We start from the raw sequence: 22,496 nt of genomic DNA, 5'->3' as shown, positions 1-22,496 counted from the left end.
ACGCCTGAACCATTTCAGTATTAGTGTTATTATATTATTAATGACCTCTAGGACTGTCAAGAGCGTCTGTGCTTCGTATCTCACACCTTTACCACACGCTACTTGTGTGTTAGCATACTGTCTTCTGACGGGCAAGTAATTTAATAAACAAAGAAAAGATTGACGCAGTTTTTTCCTACCACAGCAAATTCCAATTTGCGTTTGATATTTGGCGGCAGTTTATCAGTGACTATCATTTTCTTTGACTTGTTGGATGGAAACGCACCTATATTTGCACGTCTTTTATGCCATATTCCAGTTTTGCTCATAAATTTAATTTGCATCTTTAAATGGTAGCATAGCTGCTGACATCACGACTTATGTCAGCATGAAATTAAAGTCTTCTCTTTTTATTTTAATATGTATAATATAGTAGTGCTTCCTAAACGAGGTATCTGAACATTTATATAATTAGGGTTGGGCGATGTTGACCAATTTGGCATCGTACGATGTCTAATGTGAAACATTGCAACGGACAATGGCATTGTCGTTGTATATAGGGGTAAATTAATTATTTATGAATAATTCATAACTAATTTATTTGTAGCCTACCATTTCAACTACCTGACCTGTAGGGTCTTTGTTTTACCCATAAAAAAATAATAAATAAATAAATTGTAAAAAGATTACACACAATTTACCACCAGTCAATCACTTTTTCGCGGGACTCTGGTATCTGAGGTTTTCACTAAAATTTCTTCAAGAGTTCGCACTTAGCTGATGATTGATTACAAAGCATGTTTGGCATGCTGTCCCGGGAGAAACCCTGAGCTCACAAGATCCTCGAGTCCGGGGCTCCCTCCCATTTGCAAGGCGAGAGGGGAGTTTGAGCTCGGGCAGATCTCGAGAACTCCCCAGATGTAGTAGCTTATAAACAGATAGTGATCGCTCTTAAGAGGTAACTTCTGACTAGGAGCATGTCTATAGTGCTGATTTGAATTAGTCAGTTAATTTAAGTTGCATGTTTTTTGACAGTGGGAGGAAACCGGAGAACCCTGGGGAAACCCACATGAGCACGGGGAGAATGTGTTAACTACACACAGAAACATTGGCTGGCTTGGTAAGGACTAGAACCAGTGACGCTGTGAGGTAATAGTGCTTAACCACTGGGCCACCGTGCCACCCATCTAGGAAAGGAGGAGTTGGGGTGGAAGGGGGGATTCTTCAAAACGAAGATACTGTAAGTACAAGCGTAAGAGTCAAAGACTGAAGCAGTGTACTGACACTGTGACACCTGATATAGATTCAAAATACATAAGAGAAAGAGACAAGATTAATTAAATAATCATGTTTAAGACACAATCCAGCGCAAAAGGTTACATCCTTGATAAACTGTCCGACATGCACTGCTCTCTGGGGTTTTGTGCTCCAAGCACCGGCTGACAGCTTGGAGCTCAGACGTGCACATATGCTGCAGTAGATGCCTGTGTGTGTGTGTTTGGTCATGTGATGTATGTTTTCAGCGGTATAGTAGGGGAAAGAGAGCTGTTTAGAAATGCTGGATGAAACACCAGTGTGGATGTGGATCGTTTCAGTTCTGAAATGCCATTTTAAAACTCTGACAAATTAGTGTAAACGGGGTCTAAGTGTGTATTTTTGCTGCTGGGGTGGGCCGGAGGATTGCGATGCCAGCTCAGCATCGTTATGACTATCGGCGATAAACGATGGCATCATCTATCAACCCAGCCGTAATTATAATCTCAATTTCTGTTTAATGACAACATTAAGTTTGTTTGTCGGTCAGAACAGTTTTTTTTTTAACAGAACTACAGCAGATGACCTGAATTTAAAACATAACATACTGTAATAATTTACCTGAGAGGTTTCTTTTTCTCAGATGTGACTATGGTATACTGAAGTATATGACTGCTTATAAGCATTACAAGTGCAAGTTTATTACTTTGTAAAAACAAATAACACATGAAAACCAATATTTCTGATCAACGACATTACTGCAAGTTTTAGTGTATATAAGTGTATAACTATAAACAGATAATTGATGTTTTTAACAGATAGTTTGTATGACATATGTCTATTTTAACCAATGCATTACAGTTAAATTAATGTTTTATTATTCACTTCAGTTTTCCTCATTTTGAGGGGATTTCATGTTACTAAAAACATGTTAATCTTGTTTGCTTGCAAGAATTATCCACAATACTAATAACTTCTATTATACAGACATCCCACCTCTACCAAATGCACCTGTGGTAAGCTTTTGCCTACAGTAACGTTATCCCTAACTTTACTAACATGAAAAATGACCACACAGTACATGTACAATGCCTTATAACTGATTTCCGACTAAATTAAAAACTCCACTCACCTGATGACTCCTCCACAGCATTGACTGAGTCTCCCAGCACCTGTGTTTGAGAAATAAATGCTTATATTCAACTATAAGAGGATGAGCAAGAGATGTGCACATGCTGGCTAACATTAAACGTTTTAGATACAAAATAGTGAAACATCTTAAAAACTAACTGCCGTATGGTTTATTTGTACGTTTGGACAATGACCACTTTTAAAGCGGAGCATTATTTACTGTTCATTTACGTAAAGTTGACAACATTTAATTACTAACCTGATCTCTGCTCTTTCTGACGACGATTCTGTCCGTCATTTAATGTAAAACAACACAGGAGCCGTTTTTAACACGGTGAAGTGTCGTGTTTGCTGTTATTTAAGCTTATTGAGGTGAAAATGACGACCGATTTAATCTTCCAGCTTGTTTCGCGCCTAGAGCTTCGAACCTGCTGTCCTGACAGGAAAAAGAATCATGAACTTGGCTGCTTTTCCGTCGTCTCTACAATATAACTGATGAAATTATACTTTCTTAGCATAAAATATAAATCAACAGCACTAAAACTTATTAATTGATGTTTCCTCACAGGCAACACAGCCCTGCGCTCGAAGCTGAAGATTTTTCAAATTCCAACGGACTCTGCGTCATTTACATATTGTTGAATATTAATGACGCGAGCCTTATCTCTGATCTCTATTGGCTCTTTTTTGAAAAAGCGTAATTTAAAAACTAACATTTTTAATGCAGTTTATTTTTATTTAATTTTTTCGTACCCCTTGCCTGAATTTGTAATTACAATGGTCTTTTATATTTTAAACACTTTACCAATAAATGACTTTGATCCTCTCCTGAAAATATCTTTATTGTAATTGTTTACATGTGTGTGTGTGTGTGTGTGTATCCTGCAAATATAAACATTACTCATTCATGAGATTGATAAAAATCACACATATGATCTCTGAAATCATATATAAGTTTAAAAGTAGACCAACATATACATCTGCTTTACTTTTTGTTAATGTAAATGTTACAATCAAACAGATCTATGTATAAAAGAATCTTGTACAAATCCTGTTTATTAGTTTCCTTTTACTGTTAGTGCATGCACATATATCAACAATAATATAAGAATAATGTACTTGTGAACGTATGTACAGGGCAGCTTCTTTGAATACAATTTATTCCAAAATTAACAGTGTGGAAAAGTTTAATCATGCATCAGATTAATGCTAGTAAAAAACCCATGCAGCTCTCCAATCATACTGTACAACAGCTCTCACTCAGGTCCTTTTAAACGTCCAGAAATCTCCATTTTAAACTTCAAAACTAATTTTAAGTGGACTTAAAATGAAAATCATTCATTTTCTTTTCAGCTTAGTCCAGGGGTGTCCAAAGTCGGTCCTGGTGGGCCAGTATCCTGCTGATCTTAGCTCCAACTTGCTTCAACACACCTGCCTGGAAGTTTCTAGTATACTTAGTAAGAGCCTAATTAGCAGGTTCAGGTGTGTTTGATTAGGGTTGGAGCTAAACTCTTCAGGACACAGGCCCTCCAAGACTGAGTGTGGGCACCCCTAGCTTAGTCCCTTTATTTATCAGGGGTCACCACAGCGTAATGAACCACCAACTTATCAGCATATGTTTTATGCAGCGGATGCCCTTTCAGCTGCAACCCAGCACTGGGAAACACCCATACACTACGATTAATTTAGATCATCACTTCACCTATGTGTTTGGACTGTGGGGGAAACCAGAGCACCTGGAGGAAACCCAACACGGGGAGAAAATGCAAACTCCACACAGAAATGCCAACTGACCCAGCTGGGCTTGAACCAGTGACCTTCTTGCTGTGAGGCGACAGTGCAAACCACTAAGCCACCGTGTCGCCCAAATGGTGATCATCTTGAAGCTAAATTAACTGGATTTGTAATGTCACAGCTCTTCAATTCCTGCCGCTCATACTTTGATTTCTTCTTCTGTCTCAGTGAAGCTGTACGGCGTCCTCGTGTGTCTAAAAGATGAAGGTCTCTGTCGCTCCTCTTCAGCTCTTCCTCCAAAGTGTCGTGCTAGCATGCTAGCGGCCTGCTGGAACCTCCTGGGCTCGATGGCCACGTCTGCAGTGACTGAACGCCGCACAGAGTCATCGGACAGCTGATTTTCCCTGTCAGACCCTGCGCTCCGCTGATCCTCGTCCTCCTCCTCGCGGCTCTTCAGGAGGCAGCAGGAGTTGTCAATTATCTCCAGAACCTCAGTCATGAGGGACGGGCCGAGGTCCACCACGAAGGACGACAGCGAATCAGCTGGCGACAACGAGACCTCACTGCTGCGTCGACTGTCAGTACGGGGTGATTCAGGCGCTTCTGCAAAGCTCTGGTCCAGTCGAGAGAAACGAGGCAGCGTGACGAAACCAGACGGAAGACCTGCAGGAGAAGAGAGGCGAAAATAACACATTTCAATCAATCAATCAATCAATCAATCAATTTACTTTATTTATACAAGGCTGCACAATATTGGAACAATCAGATATTGCAGTATTTTATTTTTCTGTGATGAATATTGCGATTAGAACACAGTTTTATGAGTTAGTTTGATTAGCTCTATTGGATGATTTTCTGGTGAGTCGAACAGTATTCAGGTACAGAGATTGAAAAATCACAATGAAATAAATGCTGTCTCGTTTCTGGTCCAAATATCTAAAGATTACAAGATTACAAGTACAAATAATGTTTTGCTTTCAACTTGAGAAGAAATTAGAGAGTTAGGCCCAATCCCATTTTTATTTTTGCACCCCTTCCCATTCCCCATGGCCCTTAAAAATGAGTGTGAAGGGGAAGGGCTTCAAAATTTACGCCTAAGAATTGTTACAGCACTACAGCACTTGCACACATCATCATATGTCATCGCCATCTCTTCCTTCATATGAGATCAGATGATGGTGACTGCAGTAGTTACTCCAGTTGTGTTATTTATTGGTATTTATCTCCAGGAAATCACTGAAGGCATATATTATGTAAACAAAATGATCTAATGTGTCAATAAGATCATAACTGTACTGTGCATTTACACAGTGGCAATATTCACCATGTAAACACACCAAAAACAACATTAACATTATAACAGATGCTATAAAAACCTCATTCTCAGCCCCTAGACTTTTCTGACAGGGGATTCGAGTGTCAGAATGTTGTGGTACTGCTAAACAGCAGTTATTATTAGGCATTATAGATCGCCAAATTAGGTTTTTTTTATTTTAGCTTTTTTTTTTAAGCATGATGGTAAAACAGAAACGTGTTTATAAATATATTGAACATGTGCTTGTTTGTTGTCAAAATCCGTAATAATGACAAAAAAATACTAATTTGTGGATCTCTTTACTTCCGGTTGCAGCTGTGGCTGGTGTATTCTGGGAAATTTTATTACCCCTTGGTTTCGTGTGTGTTCCGAAAAAACTTTGTTCGAATGGGTGTATATCCTTTGCCCTTAGCCCTACGCATCGTTTCTGCTACATTCATTCCTCCATGGCGGGGCGCCACGCCAAAATTCATCCTGCCACGGCTACATTACAGCTTTTAATTCAAAACATTCAGTTGTGTTTTTTTTTTTAATAGCGGGTGATAATCACACCAAAATGTATTAAAAGGTAAGTGAATTATAACAGCGCGAACTTCTCTGTAATCATAGTTGTGCTGTGCGTTATTTGTTTAACCCCGACTTATAGCCATTTCACTTTACTTCAGGACGCATTAATGCCGCTCTGTAGGTCTATTAGAGACATTCATAAATATTCCTAACAAATCTAATAAATGTTGGAGACATAATCACTAAATAAGCGCGTAAATCGCTCTTCAGAGCGTGTACAGTGTTCAGAGCGCTCAAGAAGATCTGCGATTGAGCAGCGTATATCTGAGGGGGCATGCAAGAAGTTTTGGGGAAAGAGGAAATTGGCCTGCAAGCACAGAGATTTGCATGCTTGTAGGCTATTACATCAATGCGATCTCGAATTGTAGTACTGCGCTCATGACCAGGGGCGTTGCAAGGGGGGGGCTTTGGGGGCTTAAGCCCCTGATGTATTGTCAAAAGCCCCTGATCTCTTGGAATATGTTGCACTTAAATAAAAATATGTTGTATAACATTTATTTTGTTATGTACGTACTAAAAATTACCACATCCATCACGAACATTCCACTTAACGCAGCGTTTGTGTCAGGTAATTAAACCGTCAGCTGTTCAGCAGTACCTGTTTCTACCGGCAGGTGGGAGTGGCTCTGTTGTCACATGGTGTTAAAAAAATCCCGCCACTGCACATCATTCATTTATTATTTTGAGGAGCTGAAGCTAATGAGGTAATAATACAACTCTTTCGCGAAACTGAATAGTTTTAACTACTGATGAAGCTTGTTTCCACAGTATAAAATGTGTGTAGTTTTGGTGACATAAAATAACTATAATCAGTAAAATGTGCATCATATCAATGTAAATACAAGTAAAAAAAAACGTAAATTGTACTAGCTTTCTAGATATGATATATTTATATGATATAGCAAGTCACATCTGTTTCTGTAATAGTTAAATCACAGTGAGTTTATGCATCTAGCTTATTATTATATAACTATATTCTTCTGTAACATGCTATGTCAGTTTGAATCAAATTATAAATCGACTTTCTTATGAAAATACCTAAAATGGTTGGAAGAACACACAGTTGAAGTCTGAATTATTAGCCCCCGTTTATTTTTCCCCCCAAATTCTGTTTAACGGAGAGAATATTGTTTTCAGCACATTTCTAATCATAATAGTTTTAATAACTCATCCCTAATAACTGATTTATTTTATCTTTGCCATGATGACAGTAAATAATATTTGACTAGACGTTGTTTAAGACACCTTTATACAGCTTAAAGTGACATTTAAAGGCTTTAAAGGCAGGTTAGGGTAATAAGGCAAGTTATTGTATAACGATGGTTTGTTCTGTAGACTATAGGAAAAATATATAAAATCTTAAAGGGGCTAATAATTTTGACCCTAAAATGTTTTTTTTTTTTAATGTAAAACTGCTTTTATTCTAGCTGAAATAAAATAAATAAGACTTTCTTCAAAAGGAAAATATTATCAGACATAGGCTACTGTGAAAATTTCCTTGCTCTGTTAAACATCATTTGGGAAATATTTAAAAAAGAAAATAAAATTCAACAGTATAAGGAATAATAATTCTGACTTCAACTGTATAAAACAATTATTGTCGCAGTCGTGTAAATGATCAGTTAAAGCCTTTTTATTTTTATTCAGATCGTATTTTTATTCTACTACAGCAACAGCTGGATGCCTTCATCCATATTAGGGATTTCCTAGAATGTTCTACTACTTTTGTGAAGAATATATATGGGATTTCTGCTCAAGTATGAATAAAACAGGCATTACATGCATTTAAAGTGCTACAATGCCCACATCACCCTATTTTGAGGAAAACTGAAAAAAAAAAATCCCTCTGAAAAAATTTAAAGTAAACATATTTCTAGCATATAGATCTTTATTTTTATTTTTTGTAGCCTTAGCTAGCCTACTATTTTTGATAGAATTGTTATTATGTAAAAAATAGTAGCCTATTGAATATCAATATTTTGCAAGGTATTGAATTTAGAAATTCCATTATTTTGACAACACTACACCTCAGTTAATCACTCTGTCCAAATGAACATGTTTGTAGCTTTGTATCACATTAGATAACAACTCACACTATAAAAATAAATCATATTTTCAGATTCGAAAACATGCAGAAAATTACATTTTCAAAAAACAAACAGAAACTTCAAATCAGGAGGAGATAGGAGGCTCAAGAGGTATGATATGGCTCATAACAGACTAGTTTTTTTCCTATTTGGATTTTACAAGTCTTAAAAACCCTTTATTTATTATTAACCATTTTTAATCCTGTTAATAAGATTAGAATAGGTATATTAGTGCGGTGAATTAAAACTTCTTTTTTTGGGGGGGTGTTCTTTGGGGCTAAGCCCCTTATCCCTTTCGACCCTAGCAACGCCCCTGCTCATGACATTTGTCATTAAAATAATGCCACAGGTAGTTGGTAGATCTGTGTAAAAAAGGCCTGCTGCCACAGCTGGAAAAAATCCTAGAGGAAACACTGCTACATCTTCTAGCTAAAGAGAATTGGGACACAACTACCACTTCAAAACAAGGGGTAAGGGGAAGGGCTAAGGGGTAGAATTGGGATTGGGACTTAAGGAAGTCGCACATCAGATGCACCACGACACGGCACACACATAACAGTTGGAAGTATCGCACACCAGACGTGCACATTCCAATTGTTTTTAATATGAAGCTATTCAGATGGCACTCTGTGGCTCGGCAGAAATATGCCAACTTGCAGCACCGGTGTGTCTACACTAAACTATACCCTTTACAATTCTAAAATCCATGGCACTGTGTGGCACATTGCAGCACGTCACCGAGTGGCACATCTGGTATGTGACCCCCTATAAGAGTTTCTCCTTAAAAATAGTAAAATAATCTGCCAATAGTGTCTATGAAATAATTTTGTTTTCACTTTCAATTTTTTGGCATAAATCGTATATATTTTGCATAAACACAGTAATTAAATACAATTCTGTGGCTCCGGTTCAACTATTATTTAGACTCAACATTGCATATCTTGCAATGTGGCTATTGCGGGTGCGCATATTGATATTGATGCAGAACCCATATGTAGCCCTATTACAACTTACGACAAATCTTTTTTGAGATCACCTCAACCTCTGTGAATAAAACAAAGACCCCTCTTATCCATGTCTCCCACACCTCGCTACATGACAACCACAAATTAACCACCTGAAGAAAACACAACTTGCATCCCAAATCGCTTATGCACAATTCTTCGCCATTTTGTAGTATAAAAAGTAGTGCGTTTAAACTGTAAACTTAAAATAATAAGTGCACTTTAATTACCCGGATGATGCACTTGTTCAAAAGGTAAAATAAAGCGTGTAATGATGGACACTTCTTGCACTTAACGACCGCAGCTTTGCTCACGTAGGGGAAGAGGCGGAGCTATTGGGCACACATGTTGGATTACATAATTTCTGTTATATTGTGAATGCAAAATTTTCCAACGAGAGTGATTATAGCACCTCCCGATGGTGAATGTGGTTATACTGATGGCAGGTGTTATTTGGTAGTTTGGTCATTTATCTTGCTAATTTGGCGACCGTCAAACGTCATCATGAAAATGGTTTGAATTTCCGCTTTGTAAAAAAAAAATTGTTTTATTTGGGACGACACTACATTTATACTATGCTGTTGAGTGTGCAAGTGCATAAGTACATAGTGCATAAGTGCACACTGTATAGTGCACCAGACACTTTCTTACAATCCATAAAAATATCATAAACCATCATAATAAAGCATTGAGCATTTATGAAGTGTGCTTCACACAGGTGTGTGGGCTTGACAAACCACCTGTTGAAACTTTTTTCTTTCTTTTTTTTTCTCTCTCACTTTCAAAAAAAAAAGAATCATCCCCACTTTACTCTAGCATTTAAATCTCTGAGCACAAAAGGTTATTCTGTATAATCAGCACTTGTTGCATGTATGGCATCTTCTTGTTGAATTACTGAATGCCTCCTCAATTGTAAGTCACTTTGGACAAAAGCGTCTGCTATACGACTAAATGTAAATGCATAACCAAAGGGCTGCCCAAAATGCATTACAACCCTAAAACTAAAACACTGTAGATAAGAACATAATCAAAACAAGAATAAACCAATAAAACAGTTAAACCTATAGATTTTAGTTAGAATTGGTTTCAGTACATCTTTAATAAAGGGCCGTTTACACAACAACGATTTCAGTGGCGTTTTTGAAAATGCCGCCATTGTTGTTTCTGTGTAAACACACAAAAAAAATAAAAGTCTTTTAAAACAATGATGTCATGCACATGTAAAGTATGTGTTTACAGAGTAGATTAAAGACAAGCACACAAAAAAACACAACAAGTGCTGAGTGGCTATAGTCCAATCTATTTTAAGTAGCCTTGTTTTACTCCACTATAATGGTGACCAGATGCCCCTTTTTTCCAAGGTTAGTTCCTTATTTCAGCTTTTCTGCAAGAACAGTCCAGTCAAAGATAGGCAAACCAAGAGCATCATTAGGGCTGAGTAATTAATCGAAAAACAAATCGTAATCAACATTCAGAACCTATATCAGTTTAATTTTTCCAAGTCAATTTTTTTTGTGTGATTGAATCAAATATCCTACACAGACAGTTTTCAAATGTCCATCGCTGTGGATTATCTATTTTCAGAAAACACACATATATGTTTTTATACGTGTTAAAGTAGCCCCTTTTATAAAAACTAGGTTTAAGATAAACATTTTAAACCCACAAATATTTATTTTAAAGTACTAATTAGGAAGTATTGCAGGTGTTTTGGGGAGTTTTTTGCTGATTTTTGCAGCCTGTTTAAAATGTAAAGTTCATGTGATTATTTTTGTATGCTTTTATTTTTTTTGCTGTGTCTCAATAATTATTTACTTATGCTATTTTTGTTTTTCATTATAAAGTACAACTGTTAGTGAGAAGACAAAATATCAATAGAAATGCCTGCATTGACTTGTTGACTTTTGTGTGTGTGTGGTGCACAGTAATGTCCAGCAGGTGGCAGGATAAGATCTCTGGCTTTATTTTGTGGGTTACAGTATATTTAGCTGTCAGCTTTTAGAGATGGTTTTGGGTTTCTCAGAATGAGGGAAATTCCTGAATTCCAGAGGCATTACACACACACACACACACACACACACACACACACACACATACACACACACACACACACACACACACACACATCACTATATGTTTCTACAGGTGTGTGTAACTCAAACTCGAGTCATTCCTGATGAAGCTCATTCAGTTATTGATGCCTGCGGTCATCATAGATTGTCTCTGTGTTTTCTCAGAGTCTCCAGTGTTCAAGTAGCACATTGTCAATTGCTTTCTATGACCTCATTGCAAAAACAGCTCAATCATGCCGGTCTGCATAAAATAAAATCATTATCATTTTAGTACTATAAAAGACTTCCTAACTCTCTTAGAAATAAAACAATCTCTTAAATGTTATGGCCGCAAAATTATTAGCTACGACAGCAAAAGATGCCAGCGGTGAGTTTAAAAATACGATGCTCGGAGTGTTTTCGAGAACACAGTTTACTCCTTAAGGTTATTATGTAAAACAGACACTAGCAGATTCAAAAACAATGCCGAGTGTGAACATAGTCTCAGATATAATATACTATTGAAGTAATGAGAACCTAAAGAAATTACAAAGTGTTGATCCACTGTCATGTGAACAGGCAAGTTGAACGTCATGTGTTGTCATCTTTATACAGAGTCACACCATATTTTAAAGTACGAGTATTACCCGTAGTACTGATATTTTTATTGGTACTCACCGATACTCATATTGATGCCTTTGCTTTTTGTTTTGTTTTAAGACTAATTTTAGGACCGCTACTCTCTTTTTCTGCAAAGTAGCAAAGTAGCATATTAAGTTAACAGTACCAAACCAAAGCCATAATAAAATAATATAATGATAATAGGCCTATTAATAAAGCATCACTAAGTTTTCTAATAGCTGCAAAACTAATTTTACTGAACAAATGTTTATACAGAATACTATGCAACAATGTTCAATGTTGAGTATAGGCATGGAATGATAACCGGTTTCAAGGTTTACTGTGGTTTGGAAAAGTCAAAGTTTTAAAACCGCTTGAATATTTTGTTTTACTCTGTCTAAGCTATATGTAAGGGTTTTATATACCTTTTTATTGTGTTGCAAAGAAATCTGTGTTTTTGAAACTAATCAAGAGATTTGAGAATGATTTATTTGATTTATTTAGTCTGAGATGTTTACTGCTCCAAAATATTATAAATGTTTCTTAAAATAAAATATATAATGTTCAATGGAGAAAATGTTGTCGTTTTTTACCCAGACATTTAAAATGATTATATTTTAGAGCGGTAATCACAATACCGTGGTACAATGAAACCTTGATTTTTTTTATTTTTTATCCAAGGTTATCAAACTATCAGAAACTTACACCGGCCCATACCTAAGTGTGTAATCTTCAAAAATAGATAAAGCTGTTTGGTATCTACATTTTTTTAAGAGCACAATTACATGAGCTTAGTATTGAGCCTGATATTAAGCCCAGTATCCCTAAATTATATTAATGATAAGGGATGCACTGAAAATTAAATTTTGGGTTGAAACCCCTCATGCACTTGAGCAAAAAAAAATAATTAAGTCAAAAATGCATTGTAATAATTATTTATTATTTTATTAAACTAAATAATTTTGTAAGACTTTTGAAATTTAACTCGAGATGCACCAGATTACCAGAATTACCATGACAGCACAGAAGCACAACTGCAAGCATCAGGAGCTAGCATACTACATAGAAATGTCCTGGTGCCTTATTTGATCAGACTTTGCTTTTCCTGTGATTCATGCACTGATAAATATAATTGTACAAGAGTGGAATGTTCATATGTTTGTCTGCAAGATATATTGCGATATGAATATACTTTCCGAAGATGATGTATAACTCTATTTGAAAAGAAAAATCACAATTTTACACTGATTGTGATGACTTTGTAGAGGAGTGAAACTGCATGAAAATATTAAACATATTACAAGCATAAATTAAGAAAATAGAATACAAATACCAATTGAATAAACGCTGCTTTGTGGATTTGTGGAGAGTCTAAGGCCCAGTCCCAATTCTATTTTTGTACCCCTTTCCCTTGGCCCTTGAAACAGAGTGTGAAGGGGAAGGGCTTCAAATTTACCCCTAAGAAATGGGACAGCACTACAGCACCTGCACACATCATCATGTCATCGTGATCTCTTGCTTCATATGAGATCAGACGACTGCTGTAGTTATTATAGTTGTGCTATTTTATCTTCAGGAGATCACTGAAGGCATATATTAGGCTATCATGATGATATAATGTGGCAATATGATCATAACTGTACTGTGCATTTACACAGTGGCCATATTCATTATCTAAACACAAGAAAACAACATGAACATTACAGCAGACACTGTAAAAAGGTAAGGGGAAGGGCTAAGAGGTAGAATCGGGATTGGGCCTAACAGTATTGAGCGGATCACAATCTTTCATCAAACTTGTCCTAAAATTATTCATTATAGAAATAATTAAATACAATTAGTCTTTGTAAAAGCTACATAATTTACCATTTCTAGTGCCCGAATGGGGTACAATTTTAAAATTGCTTGAAATCCTACGCAGTCACAAACCTTAAAAAATCTTTCCCACTATTAGGATTAAACTTTTGTTCTGAACTGTGTTTTCTGCTTAATTATATTCACAACTCAACATTGATAGCAATTAGCAATAGCGACTATTGCAGATTGGCAAATTGCAATATCAATGGTGTGACATTATAATGTGCAGCCCTTTTGCTTTTGCACTTTGGTCAACGCAGCGATTAACTAAGCCATTGAAATGAATAGGCTTCATAGCGTAGCACTTTCCATGTCCAGTGTGAAAGTTATTTCACACCCGTGACTACAAGCAGGGGGTGTGAAACCAGCCCTTTGAACACAGAACTTTTTTTCTACATGGCCACTAGTGAAAATGCCATTTTTGGCTGAAAATTCTGTGCATCCCTAGTAATTAAGATGTGTTGTGAATGCAGTACCGTAGGAGCAGAGCGGGCGGTCCGGAGAGCTGGTGGGTGTGTGCAGCATGGTCCTCATCAGGCCACCATTACTCAGGTTGAGCTGAGGCAGAGAGATGGCGTTTTTGATGATGGGCGAGATCGGTGGCGGCGGTGAAGAGAAGTCCCGGGACCCTCCTCTCGGCCGGGGCGCAGGCGTCTTCCGCACGTGCTGAAGAGTTCGTGACAGAAACCGTGTCGTTTTGGAGCCTGGTGGTGAATCTGGACACCGCTGGCCATCACTGTGACCAGAGCCGCCGTAGTTGCTCAGAAATGAGGTGTCCCCAAAAACGTCTCCACCACGTCCCACATGCATGGTGTGGCGGAAGTCTCCGAGCGGCGGACTGATCATGTCCACCGACAGCTCGCTCTTAAAGCGCCGTCTACTCTGAGACGTGGACACCAAGCCTTTAATCGCCGGCAGCTTTCCCAGACTCATGGCCAGACAATAAGGTGATCCACAATAAAAAAAAATCAAGGAAATCTCAGGAAATAATGTAAGTGGTAAAGCTCTGATGATGTCCAATATAATCCAATGCCAGATGTCAAATAATTGGTCGACAAGATCCAAAAATAAACACGAGTCAAATAATCCTTAAAATAGATTCGGAAACAGATAAAATTGCTTATAAAAAGACTACAAAAATGTCTAATGCTAGTATTATAAAGCAGTCAAATGATGCTAATAATGAATGTTAAATGAAGGTTAAATAGCAGATGGTGCTCTAAACTAGTTTTCAACAGCAGATGCCGTTCTCGGTTAGTTTTGAACTGCAGGTGGTGCTTAAGCTAGTTTTAATCGCGAACAGCGCTCTAAGCTAGTTTTAAGCAATAGATCGCGCTCTCAGCTGGTTTTGAGCAACAGATAGCTTCAGACTGAGCTTTTAGACACTCAAATGCTTTTATGCCATGAGATTAATGTAAACACAGCTGACTGTGAATCTTTCAAACTAATCCTGGAAAAAATAAATAGTGGACAAACATGCCTGAAAATGCGAGATAAATGTAAATATGAAGCCACAAACTAAACCAATTTGTAGTTTAAGCTAATAAAGAAGTGTTTTTAGTGATATAATTCAATTAAAACTTCATAATAGGCAAATAAAATAAAAAAAATCCCAATCTGATGCTAATAACTTGCAAAAAGGTAATTCAAAACTGTTTTTAGGAGCATCATTAAGACAAAATTCTCTCAAACTAAAGACACCATTGAGTGTTTCTCGCATATGAACACATCACATCTTCAAATAAAAGCCACGTAAAGAGAAAAGTGTGTTTGCATGAGATCCATCGGTTCGTGCGCTGCTGGCTGTCCCGAGCCGGAGTTTAAAAATAACCTGCTAAAGAAGCCTAATAGGATTTAGAGTTTAAACACCTTCCAGTGAGCACCAAACACTGCACCGTCTCTGATTGCGGGAATAAATAATGGTAATAAAGTTTTCTGCATAAAAACATGCAATGCAAAAAATTCCCTTTGTAATCCACGCTCGGTTTTACATGATGCAAAACCTCTTATAAACATCCACCGGGTGTTTCTTCTCTTCTAAATCTGCATTCGCTCCAAAACTGAAAACTGTTTCTCTAGAAAAACTGAGTTTCTGTTAGATGAATGACATCCAGGACCATCTTCCTCTCTCAGTTTTACCACTCATGATGTCCTGATTTGTTTTTTTAGAGTTTCTGAATGCCTCCGGCGTCCCAAAATCCCCCAAAACAGCGGGTCTAAAGCGCATCAGATGTGTGTGATCCGCTGTGTTTTGTCTGTGCTCTCAGAGAAGACTGAATGCTGGGATTGGCCTGGATTAGCTGGATTATTCATCCTCACTCTCTCTATCTCTCTCGCGCGTCTCTCATTCTTTCTCTCGCCAGACCGTCTTAATCCGTTTAACTGCCCGTCACTCGCTATTTTCCCTTCACACCGTGACACGCGACCTGACAAAGAGAAACAGAGAGTCAAACAGCAGAAGACTGGAGTGTTTGCAGCTCTGTCATGATCATACTCATCTCTGTTAAACTCTTTCAGAAAAAAACAACGACTGATTAAGCAAACAATTAACACATTTAGATGTTATTCAGACTGACTTATCATGAAACAACAAAGGCAGATTGAGGGCGGCATGGTAGCTTAGTGGTTAGCACTGTGGCCTCACAGAAAGAAGGTCGCTGGTTCGAGTCTCGGCTGGGTCAGATGGCGTTTCTGTGTGGAGTTTGCATGTTCTCCCCGTGTTGGCATGGGTTTCCTCCAGGTGCTCCGGGTTTTCCTTCACACTCCAAACACATGCGCTAAAGAGGAATTTAATAAACTAAATTGGCAGTAGTGTATGATCGTTTGTGAATGAGTGTTTATGGGTGTTTCCCAGTACTAGGTTGCGGCTGGAAGGGCATTCGCTGCGTAAAACATATGCTGGAATAGTTGGCAGTTCATTCCACTGTGGCGACCCCTGATAAATAAAGGGACTAAGTCGTAAACAAATGAATGAAAAGCAGCTAGTCACAGTGTGCATAATATTCATTAAATAAATTCAATTAATACAACTATTTAAATGATAACTACACTCACAGAAATAAAGGTATACGAGCTGCCACAGGGGCGGTACCACCCCAAATTTGTACGTAAAAGGTCCATACTAATACCTCAAGGTTACATTATAAATACCGAAAAAGTACAAAAGTGTTCCACTTAAAATTTGTTTGTACTAATATATACTTTTGAGGTACCAACATGGACCCTTTAAGTACTCGTGTACCTTTATTACTGAGAGTGTACGTTATAGAATTTAATAACAATAAACAAAAAATAAATAAACAAACGACCTGAATTTAAGATATAATTGTATTAAAAATATATAACAAATAAATATTTACAAGACTTTGATTATGGTTTTCACAATGATTTCACTAAATGTATATAATTTCATTAATGCAAAACTTACTTCATAAATAGTAAGTAAAATAAATTAAATAATAGTTCTAGAATAAAATAACAACATTCTTGAATTTAAAACTTAATTGTTACAAAAATCATCACTGAGATGAATGGGAAATACACAATAAATAAATAACAAAAACGGATGGATAGATAGATAGATAGATAGATAGATAGATAGATAGATAGATAGATAGATAGATAGATAGATAGATAGATAGATAGATAGAAAGATAGATAGATAGATAGATAGATAGATAGATAGATAGATAGATAGATAGATAGATAGAAAGATAGATAGATAGATAGATAGATAGATAGATAGAAAGATAGATAGATAGATAGATAGATAGATAGATAGATAGATAGATAGATAGATAGATAGATAGATAGATAGATAGATAGATAGATAGAGCTGCACAATTAATCGTAAAAAGATGGCGATCTCGATTCAACCCCTTAGACGATCTAAATCCGACAATTCTACGATTCTGTCAATCATATTTTCAAGTTCAGGAGAGAAGAAAAGGCGGCTGCACGAGTATTTTCATTGTTTCACATACGTTGCTCAGTGACATGAACACCTCCAAATGATGTTGAATGAGTCACATACTGTATTCATAAGGTATAATTCACCTAAAAAAGTCATTTTTGTCTTCATATAATAATGTTTTTGCGGCTGGGAAATCACACATGACGTGAGCTGCTAAGCGTGAGCTTTAGCGAACAGAACCTGCATATGTTGCGAGTAACAGGTAATACGGTTGTAAATAATATTCAGTTTGTGGCACAGAGTGATCGTTTGGGAGCCGCCCGCGAAGTATGAACAGAACTTAGCAGTCAAAATGAAACAGAAAGTGTGCACTTCATTTAAATGATCATCGCATTTTAGAGTTATGATTACGACAAGCATTTAATATGTTTTTCTTTCATAGCGAACCGAGTTGTGCATGATAATAAATGTTTACAATGTCAGTATAACTACTCTAGCCTATATTGTTGAATATAATTTGATAATGACAAATGTCTGATTTTACCAGTGAATTAAATTGTCTAGTAATGTTGTCAATGACAGATTGCAAGCATATATGTCAAACATAATAATTTTTCATCAGATAATTTAACATCAGAATTATTATAAGTAGAATAGAATTATTTATAAAAAAAAAAAAACAGTAGACCTACACATTATATTATTATAAATCGTGATCTTTATTTTAAGCAAAAAAAATTTCGATTCTCATTTTAGCCAGAATCGTGCAGCTCTAATTAGATGGATGGATGGATGGATGGATGGATGGATGGATGGATGGATGGATGGATGGATGGATGGATGGATGGATGGATGGATGGATGGATGGATGGATGGATAGATAGATAGATAGATAGATAGATAGATAGATAGATAGATAGATAGATAGATAGATAGATAGCAGTCCTGAATTGAAAGTATAATTGTCACAAAAACATAATTTAAAGCATCACAGATTATTAGGCAAAAGAAAAGAAAATGTCTTTAAAAAGCAGTGAAAATGTAGACAGTACCAGTGTTGCCAGATTGGGCAGTTTTGAATTTGATTGTGCGGGTAAACAATGGCATGGGCGGGTTGACAAAATTTGGGCTGTTTCGAAACGTAAATTTTATATGTAACTTATTCAACAAAACATAACTGTTTGCTCCTACTCCATTCAGTCAGTAGTGACCAGTGCATAGCGCAAACCGCGTAAGCCCATCTGTCAGAAGAGATGAAGGAAAGCTGTATGAAAATCTGACTCTCTGGACAAATCTGACTCGCCTTCGCATGCACACACATCACGCAGCGCCCGCAATAAAACTCAGCGCTTTATAATGACACTTCAATCAATATTTTTTTTCACAATTAACAGCAAGAACAAATATAGAAACTGATTGACAAGCAGCACCTAATTATATTTTAAAGAATTTAAAACACCAAATAGGACGAATTTATTCCCCATTTCAAAGTAAAACATATTCTAAGATTAAGAGTCGTGTGTGGGTGAGTGTTTCGATGCGAACCGCTTATGTTGTGGTTCTGTGACTGCTGGTGTTGCTTGCTGTTTGATTAACAATTATGCCTGTTAAAGTTACTAGGTTATTTTCGATTTACATAAATAAAAATTTAATTTAATATTAGTCTAACATTTTTAGTGTTTTTGTGCATTTTGGCAGGTTTTGGACAGCTTTTTGGCTGGAAAAAAGCAGCTATATCTGGCAACACTGGACAGTACGAGAATCACAATTATTTTCACATACATAACATTTAATTTCTTCATACAAAACACTGTCTTCATAAACAGTTTCTTGGTTTTGCAATTGCCATTTTTCTGGGCTTACTGTCAAACAAAACCACTTGTTGACAGATGCATTGATCAGTCTTTATATTAAACTCGCTGCAGATCCCGAACAGATCAAATAAGCCAATGCTTTCTCAATGTTTTTCCATCAATAAATCACTTTAATAAGTTATAAAATTTCTTGTTATCCTTTTTATTTCCAGACATTGAATAATTATGAAATTTACTCAATCATCATCTAAAGAATAATCTGTGTATTTTGACCAAGTCAGATTGAATTTAGAATATGTGCTTACACCACATCTCCACCCATCCAGACTGTTATTGGGTTTAATTACACCTGTGTGTTTCCTACACAAACAAACACACAGCCGCACTCAGCCCATCAGACACACCGAGGAAATGAGTGGGATGTAATGGGAACAGTCTGTGTGTGTTTGTCTGCTCTGTCTTTTTGTCATGGTCTCAGTTTTAGACATAGAAACTGTAAAAACAATAGCAGACTTCCACTGTTTTTATCTTGAATCAAGTTCACTTAGTCAATAGCAGGCTCTGCATGCTCATATAATCCCAGTATGCTCACATTTATCCCACAAAAATCAAAATAAAGAAATCCAAAATGACATTTGTCATAAATTAAAAGATGTCTGTTGTTAAAACTAGTATGGTAGTTAAATTGTGACGTCATTTAATAACAAATACGCTTATTTACCTTAAAAATATTACGAAAACACAAACAAATCTCATTTTCTGCATACATAATTTCTCCTGTTAGTCTTTGTGTAAAACATAAATGCAAATAAACATTTTACATACACAATAATGATAAAATAATGTATAACCATCCTTCAGTGACAAACCGTCAGCTTGTTTACATTCGGCAACGTAATAAAATAACCAACCGTCTACATTTATCTCTAAATCGCCAGATAACATGTACATCCATGCGACAGTTTTAGTTTTATTTCGACGTTATAAACGTAAGCTTACCGTACACACAGAATAACGGCAAAGTTTGAGTGCGTTGGCGAATAAACTCCACGCGCGTCGCCGCTCTGCGCGCTCCCGAGAGGCAAACTACTTATCCGCGCATGCGCACTGCGCTACTGGCGACCTTGGGGAAGACATAGCTGATTTTTGCTCTTTAATACCTCAGAGACACATAAATATTGTGTGAAAATGATTCCAAGAGATCCTTCACTCTCTTAAGTGTGTGTATCAGCGGTAAAACACCTCCTCCCTTCTCTTACTTCGTCCCAGACATCATTTATATTTTCAATTTCTGCTCTTTTTTTCTCCTCATTCATTCTCATTGATCGCCAAGTAAAACACTCTGGCTGAGCAACTTTATTCAGAAAAGGTTTTTTGGATGTCATACAGACTCTCCCACGTACATATTGAGGACAAAATGATACTTTACTTTACTGTTTCTTTCACTCGTTGTCAAATACAACAATATGTTATATATGATATAATAAATCAATGACACTTTACTGGAAGGTTGTATTAGTTAATGTTAATAATGTTTTTTACCAACAGGAACAAACAATGAACAGTTTATTAGTGTTTATTTATCTTTATTAATGTAAAGTGAAATAAAGTTGTTCATTAAGTCAGTAAATTACCTAATATTAACTAATAATTTTAATAATGCATCAGTAAATGTTGATCCGCTAATCAAGTGTTGCTCATTAGTAGTTCATGTTTGTAAATACATCAACTTAAAGAAACCTTGTAGTGTCATCTTAAAATCATACTTTAAAAAGACAGATGTTAAAAACTAATTACAGTAAATCATATATATATATATATATATATATATATATATATATATATATATATATATGTGTGTGTGTGTGTGTGTGTGTGTGTGTGTGTGTGTGTGTGTGTGTGTGTGTGTATATATATAATTTTTACTTTATATCTTTTATGCTTACATGCAATATCTAAATAAATGAATCACTAAAAATAAATGTGCAAATATATCTACAGTATGTTTTACTCTCTATGTTTATTAAATTACTAATTCTTAGTTTTAATCTCATTTGTGTTTTTATAATTTAGATATTTTTGTTAAATAGATTTTAGTGATAATAATGTTAAAACTTAATCTGTTGATATGACAATGAGAAAAAAATCAACTGAAAGCACACACGGTTAAACAGTAGATCCAAACAGTATTTTACTTTATAAATAAGGACGTGATTTTTACTCGTCATCAAAACATCTGAATCATATCTCTACATAGATAGAAACAGTTTTCTGCGGTGCATCTGCTGTTTTCTTCTCCAGTCAGTGACCACAGACACACCCTGAGCCTCCAGCCAAACACTCAGTGCCCACACAACACTGCTGCAACCTCCACACAACGCTCCTGCAACCTCCACACAGCCTGCAGACAACACTGCAGCTGCAGTCTAAAGCCTCTCAGACTCTCCAGATGAGCAGACTTCATCATCTTCCTCTTCTTTATCATCATCTTCATCATAGTTTTCCTCATCTTCATACTCTTCATCATCTTCATCATACTCTAACATTTTCATCCTTTTTTGTCAATGTAATGATCATCATCATCTTCTTTATCTTCATTATCACATTCATCGTCATCTTCATCATTATCATCATGATCTCCATCATCTTCATCAATATCGTTCATCATTATCATTATCTTTATCTTCATCTATCATCATCATAATCTTCATCATCTTCTTCATCTTTATCATCATCATCGTCATCATCATCATCATCTATCATCATCATAATCTTCATCATATTCATCTATTATCATCATCTTTATCTTTATTAATCATCATCATCATCATCATAATCTTCATCTAACATAATTTTCAATATCATCATCATCTTCATCATCTTCATTTTATCATTGTAATCATCATCATCATCATCATCTTCATCATCATAATCATCATAATACTCTTCATTATCATCTTCTTCATCATCATCTATCATCTTCATTATCATCATCGTCATTCTCATCATTGTAATCATCATCATCTTCATCATTAGCATCATAATCATCATCATGCTCTTTATCATCATCATCATCTTCATCATTACCATCATCATCATGCTCTTTATCATCATCATCATCTTCATCATCATCTTCATCATTACCATCATCATCATGCTCTTTATCATC

General features: G+C 36.2%; 1 protein-coding gene and 1 long non-coding RNA gene across 6 annotated transcripts in view; one reads left to right on the top strand and one right to left on the bottom strand.

The window, feature by feature from the left end:
- LOC147845392 (uncharacterized) overlaps positions 1-9,830 on the top strand; it is a 258,299-nt gene extending 248,469 nt beyond the window's left edge. The window contains exon 3 of the long non-coding RNA XR_015480378.1: positions 8,505-9,830. This is a non-coding gene — a long non-coding RNA (uncharacterized LOC147845392). The remainder of the gene's footprint in view (positions 1-8,504) is intronic.
- cdc42ep1b (CDC42 effector protein (Rho GTPase binding) 1b) lies at positions 3,403-20,453 on the bottom strand. Of its 5 annotated transcripts, none has more exons than XR_015479367.1 (4): positions 20,327-20,453; positions 14,077-16,026; positions 3,914-4,761; positions 3,403-3,761 (listed from the first exon to the last, which is right to left on the bottom strand). XR_015479367.1 is itself a non-coding variant. In XM_087241860.1 (3 exons), the coding sequence occupies exons 2-3, from the start codon at positions 14,531-14,533 to the stop codon at positions 4,298-4,300; spliced, it is 921 nt and encodes a 306-aa protein (XP_087097986.1). In that variant the 5' UTR covers positions 14,534-16,026; positions 20,327-20,453; the 3' UTR covers positions 3,403-4,297.
- Between the last annotated feature and the right edge of the window lie 2,043 nt (positions 20,454-22,496).

Source organism: Danio rerio, chromosome 3 (assembly GCF_052040795.2).
Source record: "Danio rerio strain M-AB ecotype USA chromosome 3, GRCz13ab, whole genome shotgun sequence".
Lineage (NCBI taxonomy): Eukaryota > Metazoa > Chordata > Actinopteri > Cypriniformes > Danionidae > Danio > Danio rerio.
This window is presented reverse-complemented; position numbering and strand designations above follow the sequence as displayed.